This window comes from Amblyomma maculatum, chromosome 1, assembly GCF_055883805.1.
Source record: "Amblyomma maculatum isolate TAMU_Amacu chromosome 1, ASM5588380v1, whole genome shotgun sequence".
Lineage (NCBI taxonomy): Eukaryota > Metazoa > Arthropoda > Arachnida > Ixodida > Ixodidae > Amblyomma > Amblyomma maculatum.
The window spans coordinates 193,017,377-193,029,594 of NC_139344.1; the positions used below are offsets into that span (position 1 = coordinate 193,017,377).

General features: G+C 45.4%; 1 protein-coding gene across 1 annotated transcript; it reads right to left on the reverse strand.

Annotated features, from left to right (window-relative positions):
- Nucleotides 1–8,898: 8,898 nt before the first annotated feature.
- On the reverse strand, nucleotides 8,899–12,011 carry Oamb (Octopamine receptor in mushroom bodies). The gene has a single exon (XM_084586901.1). It carries the CDS (start codon nucleotides 12,009–12,011, stop codon nucleotides 10,584–10,586), a length of 1,428 nt encoding a protein of 475 aa, XP_084443027.1. The 3' UTR covers nucleotides 8,899–10,583.
- Between the last annotated feature and the right edge of the window lie 207 nt (nucleotides 12,012–12,218).

The following is a 12,218-nucleotide window of genomic DNA, read 5'->3' on the forward strand; positions in this document are numbered from 1 at the left end:
CTTTTAAATACGAGATAATAGCGCTCACAGGCATGTCGTAAAACGGCCCTAGCCATTTTTACTTCCAGAAGTGCAGGGAGAACTTTATGGCGAGTGTATAGTAAGAAAAAGAAAAAGAAAACGGAAGTTTTTTTTCTCTTCTTAATGATCAACTGAAGCAATAATGATGAAGAAAGAAAAAAAAATGAAATCTCGATGTTGATAGAGACCGGGGGGGGGGGGGGGGGGGGGGGCTAAGAGTGCTCTTGACTTGTACTTTAACATGCGAACACATGTGAGCCCACATCGTCCTGGTACATACCTTGTGGAGCCCATTGTGCGAGATGCCATTTTAGCTTCACTCCGAATAGCCATAGGCGTGTGGAAGGCAATATAAAGGGAAGAACCGAACTTGTGGGTCTCACCGTCCTTACTTCTAAGAGCATAAACTTTTACTTCGCACGTTTGGCGATTTCTGTCGGTCTCTCGGCGGCTCCAAATTCAAGATGGCGGATGCATCACGTGTCTATCAAGGGCTTGAGTTAGAATTAGAAGACGTCCGAAGCAGTGTTCACTATGGTGGCTTGTCGCCTTAGAAATCCAAGATGGCGTCCACCCCAACGTCCACCCTATGGCGGCCGGCTTGGGTCAACCCTTTCGCGCGCGCGTGGCCGCCGGGCCAGCAGCTGTCCTTTACACTGTCGTTCTGCTATATAATATGCCAGCCGGATGGGCGCCAATATTGGGTCACTTAGGGCTACCATTTCTGTCAAAATTGTGACCCACCCGTTTAGCGCACAAGGAGCGTGAGCAGAAGATTTGGTATGATATGGAGCACAGAATTTCTAGTCGAGTTAGGACCCAGTGTGTGTGAGGGACTTGCAGCGATGACCTTTGCATCGAAACCGTAATGAGGGCAATCTTCGGAGGGCCTTGACGGCCGGACTTGTGGTCTCAGAGTGAAGTTAATTCGTCGCAGACCTTCGGAGCGCCGTGGCAGTCGAACCAGCGGTCGCAGAGGGACGCCGCTTCGTTGCGTTGAAGAAAGTGAAGCAAAGCGTACAACGAACGCGCCATAACTCGCACGACGATGGACGTATTCAACGTTCAAGCATAACAGCATACGCTCTTGCATTTCAACGTCCATCAACGGTGGCTGCATTTTTTAAAAATGCATTGGCGTTGCAAGCCCCAAGGGAGAAAGAACAGCAACGGCGTAAGCCACGTTATGAACGGTTGGCACGTGGCAACGGAAGTGCACCTCTCGACCCGTAGGAGACAGGAGGGAGAAACCGAAAGACAGCTGTACAGAAACAAAAACAAACGACTTTGAAAAGATGATAATGACTAATAATGACCCAGAAATATAAAACACAATAATAACTCAGCGTAGAGCACGGCAAAAATTGCTCAGTAATTTGGTAAGCGAAGTTTAGCAAAGCGCCTTTAATGAGCAAAGAAATACAAGGAAGAGTGTTATAAGAAATTTAAAGAGAAGCTAAACTTAAACATACAATTAAAAGCAAGGAAAACAACTAATGCTAACACATTCTTATCGCATATTGAATATTAGGCGCCCCATATATTTTTTTCTGTTTCTACGTGCCTCTCAAAACAAAAGAAGCAAATTTACGAGCCTGTCATATGAATTGTCCCTACCACGATTTCACATCGTAGTGCTCTACTGCTTAGTACTGGTTCTAACCTTTGCTACCGTGACCGGAAGGAGCGCTGATAAAAAACACACACAAAAACAACAGGACTGTTGCTTCCACCTACCAGCAGACTTCATAAATAAAAAATTGCCGACGATTACATTACTTCCTAATGCGAAATTTGAGCGCAGCTCATCAGCTGTTTCAGGCTTTCGATAAATTGAGGCAAAGAATTCGAGTTTCTGGTTCAACGTCGCTTACTTCTGGTTGCTCTCGGCGGCGGCGATGTGCCTGTGGGAGTACACGCAGTGGCGAACGGCGGCGGCTATGCGTTTCGGCTTGGACTAGCGGGAGAAATGGCGCCAGGAGCGCTCGCAAATAGAGGCTATAGAGCAGCGCGCTGCCCCAGCTGAGGAGCTGGTTACGAGGGACAACGGCGACGACGCGAAACACAGGAACGGGTGCCAAAGAGCTGCGCTCTAAAGACTAATAAATGGCTGTTTCGTTGTGGCTGTATATTATGCATATAAAAAAATCGTAAGCATGCGGCGCTTCTGGCAGAAGCGCAGTGCCCTAGAAATCGCAGCGAAAATTGGCGGCGTTGTGAGGCTGAGATGCGACATTTAACTGTTGGAAGTTCTTGAGACGGAGTGCCAGGAATGCAAAGCCCTCCCGAACCCCCCCCGCAGCAGTAACTGCATATGGCTAACTTTTATTGCGATTATTTCCCCGTCGTTGTTCACGTCTGCGTGCTTTCTTACCACGTTTGAAACAAGACAAAAAAAAAATAGAGATTTATTTTCTAAAAAAGAAAAAGAAAACAAGAACAGCTAAATGTAGCCCACACCGACCGCTATTCAGAGCACATTCTCAGGCCTCCGGAGCAGGCACTGGATTAGCCGCTTCAGTGACCTTGATCCTGTTCTGGTTAACCTCTCTGCTTATCTGAATACTTTTCTCCTCTTTACATCTCTTGCCAACTGTCGGTGTTCCAGGTGTCTTTGCAGCAAGATCTGCGCGTTGCAGAAGGAGCGGAGAAAAAAGAAACTCAACCGAGCCCAGTTGGTTTTGTTGAATCTTCACAGACGTCACACTTTATTTACAAAAAATAAACAAAAATGAACAGCTTCCACGCATAATAATTCATGGTCCAGACAAGCTTTTAGCTTCGGAAATACAAGCACATGTACCGATCATAATGTGTTTACAACAACACGAAAAGTGACACACAACACTAGACCCAAGCACAAATCACAAACGCCGTGGTTAGAGTAATGTTCTGTCATTGTCTCGCCTTCATTCATGTGGGCTCGACAGCGCAAAATAGGGAGGAATATTGTATTAATCAAACCGTCACATTCCTTCTGTGATTTTTTTTTTCTCTCTGTTCCTTAGCCTACTTTACAAATTGCCATCGCAGCAATGAGCTGCGTGCGACATGCTTTTTTGATATAAAATAGAGAATATAGATCCACTTCCTGTTTATGTACACTTACACACATACAGACATACATATTTCACAAGCACTTTCATTGAGGCGCACGCTGCTGCTGCGGCCGACCGACGGCCGACTAAATACTAAGGTAATATCGGACAAGTAAACTGAGCTCGAGTGCCAGGTTTTGCTCGTTCACATCCGTATTTAGCACGCGTCAAAATTACAAGGTGGCGCTATCAACGAAAGGGACAAATTGACTGGTAGTGGTACGTTTACTTTTGGTGGTAATGTTCACTAGCAGCCCAAAGAAAGTACAAACGACACGGTCAGCAAGGAATTCCGAGATGTTACGTGTTTCACAGGGCTCCAAACGCTTCACCGTCGTCTTTCTCCTTGAAGGGTGCTGCAGTGTTATTTTAAGAAAGCTGCTTTTCAAACAGACCACACTTAAAAACGTCTCACAGAAACAAAATGTGAGCTGACAATTTCAAATTTCGATGACCAGTACAGCGAGATACTTTACTTCCCATAAAATCATCCTGACCAGCTTCATGCTCACGTATACTAAAACTATATTCATGGCTTTCCACTTTGCCAAGACATGTGACTTTTTGATCTTATAACCTTACTCTGATATCCGTCGGCTCCGGGATAAGAAAGAAAAAAAAATTGTAATCATGACAGAGTACGAAAGACGCTGGGTATAGTGTGAAGTGTGTATTAAAGCTTCATCGCGCAGAATTCTTAATTCGTAAAGAACATCTTGCAACGCCCAGGAGCGCGCAAAAAGTATGTTTAGAACTTCCCTAAATGACTCGCCTCATTCAATGGCCAGGCGTGCAGCAGTAAAAGCAAACACAAGGAAATAGAACTCGCTTAATAAGAGGATTGAAGGGTGCCTCGAAGTATGCTCTTATATATCTTCTCTCTGTGAACGCGCCGATGAGTTTCAATAGAACTTCCCATGGCGTGCACAAGAAATAACTTAAAAAAAAAAAAAAAGAGAACGATTGAACGTACTCGGCTATATATTATGAAGTGGAACTACTGAGGAAGCCTCGCATCAACAAACGGAATGCCATACAGCAGTCGATGGCAACAGGGTGAGCGCTTTGTTGAAAAGCTTCGGGTGCAGCCTTCCAACCGGCATAGTTTGATCCGAGTCAACTGCTATTAACAACACGAATTAGAAATAGGCGAGTGAGCGGTTTATTTTTGTCCCGTGAGCAGGAATACCGAGAACCTGCCATCTGCGGGGGGCAGATGAGCTGCCCTTAAAGATTTCTTTCCTCTTTTCTGTAATCGCGACGACATATACATAGGCTATAGTGAAGAAGAAATGAATCCTGTTAATTACTTACTTTTAATAATCTTTCTTTATCCCTGATAAATCGGTAGAAATAACTTCTAAGGCTAACGAAGTGGTTAAAGAACTTCGTCAGTATCGTTGCAACTCGTCGACGAAGGTGACAGTCTGTACATACTGCTCGCTGTTTCCACTCAGTGATGACCTTGCATTTTCATACTGCCTGCGTACTGAGGCTTGCAGTGTGGACGAGAGCGTCGCCTGCAAAGAGTGCAAGGATCGTAAGCTGCAGGTCGCTAGCCACGCGGCTCCATTGCTGTGATAGTTAATTTTGTGTTCTTAAGGAAGTGATCTGCCTTCGAAATTTAATATGCCCGTTTTCACAGCTCTGCAGAGAAGGAGGTTTAATTCGTGCTGCCAATTACTGAAGATTATGCTCGATATATATATATATATATATATATATATATATATATATATATATATATATATTTAAAATTTCGCAATTTGAACTCTACTGCTCAAGTGTTGCATAAATGTAAAGGTAAAAGCGAGACAGATGGAGATACGGTATAAAATATGGCATGAGCTTTATCAAAGGATTCGAAATCTTATCATTGATTAAACTTGTAGAATGACCGAAAAGAGTTCGAAGTATATGCCACTGGATGTTCTTAAGGTCGTAATGCGGTTGAAATCGTCGTTTCTTAGCACGCACGAATATAACAGAGCATGGTCCTGCAGCATTGAACAACATTCCCGCGTTTTTCTTCTAAAGGCGTATCACAAGGTAATTCTTTCTCAAGGCTGTGACGTTGGATCTGTGCTTTTATACTGGCTGAGTGAAACTACAGGAGCTACTAAAGCATAAATGCAGACTCCCGGCTCTACATACAACTGACTCCCCCTTGCCGTTCATAAAGAAAAAAAAATTCACGAAAAAAAAAAAAACCGCACGTGCACAAGCAGTGCGGAATACACGAAGAGGTAGGGAAGGAAAATATGGTAGGAGGGGGGGGGGGGGTACTGTATGAATACACTCACACAAATTGTCGCCAGCTCTGTACACGAAACAGCAAAACGTGGTCTGCTGCTGCCGGGCGAATTTTAACCAGAAACGGAAAACCCAGTGCCAATTGTGTAAATTATGTTAACCTTGAATCATATCCTGAAAGCTAAAGAATGTCTCTAGGCGCCAATAAATTATTGCCATGAGCGTATTGAACTAATAAATAGCCGTCACTTCCGTATAACAGTACACGTGTAATCAGAGTAGATAACGTCGCGCATGTTGGGCAATAACGGAATCCTTCGGTTATGTTTCCCCCTCGGACACGACGAAATCCAGCATATTAGATGTCAATCCGAAGTGTATGTATTTTCGGTACAAAAACGCTTCCCATAGTTGATTCATGTGGACACTAAACTATTTGCACAAAATGCTGCTAGGAGGTGCAGTGGTGCCGCATTCACATTTTCACTTGTCGTCGGCGGTCAAAAAATGACGAGAGTTCACAATGATTACTCGTAGCGTTCGTGTTCAATTGCAATCCACAGCTCTTTCTACCTAATTAATGAGCGGGTGTAGAAGCTGCCCTCGGTGGTTTTCGGAACACTCAAGCCGCCAAAAAGCTGAAGGTTTCTGAAAATGGCTTTAAAGAATTGGCTGTTGAGATGTCGTAACAAGAACTATCGCTGTGAAATTTGCGAGAAATCATCTAAATGAATGCAGCTTGCGTTATAGTTACAAACTAGGATAAAATTATGTGTAGTGTCGCTTATAGTGGTCGTTTTTGCGCACTCCAGTACATTTATTAAAACATGCTGAATGCGGAGGCCTGAAATTTTGTATGTGGGTTGAAACAGTTATGTTACAATTTCCCGCCGTGGGTAATTATTCGCTTTAAGCAAAGTATAGATATATAATTTTTGTGTTCTTTTTTTTTTCGTAGCATCACAAATGCCGCCCATGAATGCCTTTTTTAAGTAATAAAAAATGCTGACCTAGACTACTGATTCTGTTCCTGCTCATGCAAAGGGTATTGGATAAAACCTTTGGAAAGTACTGTCTGCTTACCGTTTATAGTTTGTGACAAGATTCACACAAACCATCAAAAAGATTCTTTTGAGAAAAAGGCAGATAAAACGTCTGGAAACTGTCGCCTTTCCTGTCGGCATGACCACACAGTATAAGGAAGAAAGCATCTTCAAGTCGTGATTATGAAAGTCTAATACGTTTTCTGAAAGCTAAAAAGTCCTTCACCAGAAGGGTGCCTAAAGAATTTCTTTATAAGGCGCCAAAATGAAAATAAACTCTAAAAAAGCTTCCATTTTCCACCCGGCGTCCTATGAAAAGCCAATAAAAAAAAAAAAACGTTTTCTAATTCACTAATACCTAGATGTAATTTATTTTCTGGAAGTCAAAGAAGTGCTTTATCAGACGGTTGCAAAATGTATCCCTTTTTTTTTTTTTTTTTAGAAACAAAGCCTCCTCCCACCTTGAAAATTCTGGCCACTAAATAAAGGATGTAATCTGCACTTCCTTTCGCGGCCTCCACACTGAACACCTCAGAACCAAACCACATTTTCGGGCAGTGGGAAAATGAAGACTTCTAGTAATTTGCGTGCTCCGAAAACTTCATCTGGCAATTGTCACTTTGCATTAGGTGAGATGAGATTCCCTGCTGACATGGGTATGAGCCACCCACACGAGCGAAAAATGCTTTCCATATCACTCATTACTCTGTGCTCGTCGATGGGGCGCAGAAGCTGTTTATAGGCGACTGCAGCTTTGAAACTTTTGCCGCACTAAGCGGTCGCAGAGCCAACTGCTGCAGCTTGCAACTTGTTAACTACTAAAACGGAGAGTGCTGATTTCTACCGATAAGCATCTGTTGTGTTTGCCCCATTATTTGGTTCCTTCGACTCCATAACGGAAGCGTCAACATGACAGTATGGTTATTTGAGACTGTTGCCCAGTTCGCAAAATCACCCAGTACGGTAGAAAAATTGCTTATTACGCCCGGGCTGAAGTAAGCCGCTGTTGGGAGCAGTGTAAGCGCCGAAAAAAAAAAAAAAAATTCTCATGGTGCGAAAGAGGATGGGTGCTCTGTTTACTGAACAGACGATGCTTCACTGCATGCCCATAATAGAATAACGTGTACTGCAATCTGTCACACGAGATTCCCGCAGAGGTATCAATAAAAAATAGAAATAAACACTCAAGCAAACAAGAAAAAGCCGCAGAAGGGTAGCTGGTGCTACATGTATCAAAGCCCATGGCTCTAAGTATTGTTTTGTAAAAAAAGAAAAAAACAAAAATACATCAAGAAAAGAGAAACATATTTTTAAATTTGTGGCTTTGTTGCAAACACGAAGGAGTAACACTGCACTTTGAAACGTCACGATGAGCGAGGATTTAGTTTTAATTGAACTGCATAAAAGATGATCTGTTGAACGCTAATTTCTGTTCCTGTAAAAAGAAAATTAGGAATTAAGTTAGAGAGCTGGGGTTGCTTAAGGTTCCCTTTTGAAGTTTACTTGCTAGCCATTCACGAGTTCTATGAGCGCCTTTTTATTAGTGCTAATCAAGAACAATTAGGCTAAGCTAATGAAGTAATGCTGCATGAAATCACACTGGGCATTTCGCTTGTAGGCTTTTTACTTTGAGATGGCAGAAACAGCAACATATATAACAATAACAAAAAAGAACATAATTTACATTACTGCGTGCTTAGTGCTCAGTACGCACTTTCGCGCCCCAGGATATTCAGTAGGAAAAGTATGGCACTGAGATTCGTGCGATGAACTGATACCTCCGCTTCTGTTAACCGCTTCTAATGATCCGAGAGAAATTCGAAGGATGAAAAGAAATAGAAAGAGAAAAACAGAGAGGAATGCATGGGAGCTAACTGGAATTAAGTCAAGTTCATGTCCCGGTAATTTGACTACTTTCTTTTGGAGTGTCGTTTTCTTAATTAGGAAAAAGCGCAGACGGATCAAACTGCTTAGAAGTAACGTGGTTTGCCGACTTACTCAGTCCGAACTTCATGTGTTTGCCCGGCTAGATGCCAAGAAATTACTTCAGGCAACATTAACAGCCCTTTTTAGGGGCCTTTAAGGTAATAAATGAAATGAAATGAAATATGTATATAGGCTGGCAACAGTGAGGAGTGTTAATAAATGTATAACTGACCACCTATGGAGCATGGTCAAGATTGTGAGGCCATAAGGGGGGCACGTCTATCAGCAAACCACTGGCTTAAACATCATAACAAAAAAAAAAAAAAAAAAGCCAGGCCTTCTTAAGATGGAATACCTACATATGGCGATAATAGGATGAGGTTATTAAGGCTCCTTACGCAAGCATAAAACTGGGTGAGAAAGACGTTTCCGCTCGATTTGTTCTCTTTTTTTTTTTTCCCCGAGGTTTTCATTACGAGGCATAGAAAGCAAAGTACTTAGCTATACTTTTTGGAAACCAGATGACACTGAATTTGCGCTGGTCTGAACTCGGCAGGTAGAAAATTATGTCTGTGATAAAAAAAATGAATTTAATTGGACTAAGTTGACCAGCAATACTTTTTTTTTTAATTGATGGCATATCTGTTCAGGACTTTGTTCTGAGGCTGCAACTAACAGTAAATTTACGAAGACCCTGTACACCTAACAAAACATTCTTTGAACGTTTGCGTGAATTTGTGGTCATGACTAGAAAACGAACTCAAGGAACATAGGAATGTTCTACACATTTGATGAATTATACTGATGCAACGCAACTCGTCTGTCTCAAACGCATTCAACCCTTAAACAATTAAAAGTGCGGATAACATTTTACATTAATAAATGAAAAAACAGTGCACAAAACCAATTGGGGCTACACATACATCTCGGATTCAATGCACTAGTCACTCATTCGCAAATGATGAAAAACAAAAAAGCAAGAACGTTAATTGAACACAATAGAGGCGCCAGTAAAAGGCGTTCTTTTCTCTTTTTGTCAAACTGGCACACGCAGTGGAAGAAAACAAAATGAACTTTGGACATCTACGATTCTGCAGCTCTTGCAGTGGCGTTTGTCCGCAGATTCATCAATTCTACCTGGAAAGCTTTCACTCCATTGGGCACGCATTAAAAGCATAAATACACCTGAAAGAACTTTCTTGACTTCCCAGTCAACTTGAATCGGCTCTGAGTATGTAATAAAGTGAAAGAAATAAGATTCAACCGCTGAATATAGCATTAACAGGAAGCTCCAAAAGACGCCCCACAACCACATGGCCGTGGAATGTAAGAAGATAAATATTAAGAATTGATTCTGGCCTCACTATTTACAATCGTCTCTTAAGAAAACTCGAAGACTGCGCGCGGAAAAAAAAAAATGTTCATACTCAGCTTTGTACCTTTGCCCGCTTCTAAACAGTTCGGACGAACCCCTAGGTTATGCGGAATAGATATCACGACAGGCACGCAACTAGGCTTGAACTTGCACACGTTAAGCGCTGATGAAAAAAAAAAAAAAAAAAAAAACCGAACATCAAACCAAGAGAGAATTAAGTCAGCATTTGTGACATTAGCGCCAACGTGCTTTAGTGGCTTCAGTTTGTTAAAAGCGATTAGCACTTTGCCTGCTTCAGCCGTCTGCAAGGGGCGAGCGTTATTTTTTCGGGCGAAAGACACCCTTGGGGAGCATTCAAAAGCTTGGTGTCTAGGTTATCCTACAGGAAGCTTTGCGCCTAATGTGTGGTTCAAGTGCGATCATCCGTTCTTGAGGACTTGCGGTTCAAAGAAACCGGTGCTGTCTTACGAACACGTGATCGGTGACTGCAACTAGTCAAAGTAGCGTCTGCTCGCACTGCTTCCAGATGCCCATAGGACACGTAAGGGCAGGCTGTGCATTTCGGCTAGACAAGTGGCGAGAGAGATCAAACCGCTATGCGCATGTATAACCAAGTGCGCGCTAGCAGCTCACATACAACCACAAATAACAATGAGACACTTAGTGCGTACAAACAGTTAATAACTGATCGTGTGGCACAAACATTGTGGCTCTGGCACGTTTCTTCTGCGGCTATTGTGATGCGCGTGGGTGAAGGAGCTTAGAGCCGTGAAGGGAACACCAACAAAGTAACACGGACACGCAGTGCAATGAGCGGGCAAGGTGCAAACAAGCAGGAGGAGCCCACGGGGCGGGGTGTGAGGGATCCTAGGGAGACTCGGCGTTGTCCGGCGGTGCGTCGTCGAGTACGGTGAGCATGTGAATCTGTTTGATGAGTGACGAGACGCCTCCTTCTTTGAGGCGGCATCGGCACAGGATGCGCTTGAAGGCCAGCCGAAAGTCCTTGCTGACGAGCGCGTAGATGAGCGGGTTGATGGCCGAGTTGCAGTAGCCGAGCCAGAAGAAGACCGAGAAGAGCAGGTTGGGAATGCAGTGCTCGCAGAAGGCTCGCACCAGGTACACGGTGAAGAAGGGCAACCAGCAGCAAATGAAGCCGCCCACGATGGTGCCCACGGTCTTGGTGGCTTTGGCCTCTGTGCGGAACCGCTTGGCCTGCCACCGTTGGCTGCGCTTGCTCGAGCGCGAGCCCTTGCTGCCCCCGCCACCACCGGACGTGCCGTTGCGGCCGCTGTTGCGCACACTGCCCCTGTTCGACTTGAACGAAGGCGGTGCGGAGCGCGTGGCCCGCTGGTCACTCTGTTGGCGCGACTTGCTGGCTGACGACCGGGCGCTGGCCGACGGCTCATCCCGCGACTTCTTGAGACCAGGCCGGCGACGGCCGGTCACGATGCCGTCGATGCACGTCTCGGCTCCCAGGTGCTCGCTGCCTCGCTTGGCATTCATTGCAGAGTCGTTTCCACGATGGACGCGCAGCGTGAGCCTCTGGTCTTGCGTGCGCCCTTTGATCTTTCCTGACTTGGTAGTGATAAAGCCTCGCTCGAGAGCGCGGCCTGTCTGGATGGCTGCCCGGTAGATGCGGTAGTTGAAGAATAGCATGAACAGCATCGGTATGTAGAAGGAGCCGAGGGCCGAGTAGATGACGTAGCCCTTGTTGTTAATGAGCACGCACTGCGCCGACTCGCAGAGCGGCAGCGGGGCGCTCTCGTTGAGCGACGTCTCGTTCAATCCGCGGTAAGGCACGCTTTTTTGAGTGTCGTCGTTCCAGCCGACGAGTGGCGGGAAGCAGATGACGAAGGCGGTCACCCACACCGCCACGATGAGCAGCTTCGCGCGGCGTGACGACATGAGGCTGCGGTAGCGAACCGGCCGAGTGATCGCCAGGTAGCGGTCCACGCTAATGGCGCACAAATTTAGGATAGACGAAGTGCAGAGCCACACGTCCACGGCCAGCCAGATCTGGCACCAGGTGTGGCCAAAGATCCACACCTCGAGCACCTCCAGCACGATCGAGTAGGGCAACACGATGATGCCCACAGACAGGTCGGCCACGGCCAGCGAAACCACGAAGTAGTTGGTGACCGTGCGCAGCTTAGTGGAAGCCAGCACGGCCACCATCACCAGCAGGTTGCCGAAGATGACGAGCAGATTGATGAGGCCCAGCACGAAGAACGTGGCCACGGTGCCCGGCTCGTGGAGCTTCTCCGGTGGCACGCTAGACACACAGGTCTCGTTCATACTGCTACCGGGCCGCCACGGCGCTGGGGGCTACCTGGCGCCGCGGCTCGCTCCCGGCCGCCGCGGGCCCCCGTCCGTCGGCCGCATGCTGCGCCTGCGAAGAAGACCACATTTCGTCAATTCCCTGCTTTTTTTATGTGGACCCACAGTGGCTCCTTGCTAACCGTATTAAAGCAAAAGCCAGGGTGTTTTGACAACATGGTGTGG

Bases quoted from the DNA above. Each gene is read 5' to 3' on its own strand.
- Oamb (XM_084586901.1), bottom strand. From the start codon at position 12,011: ATGAACGAGACCTGTGTGTCTAGCGTGCCACCGGAGAAGCTCCACGAG.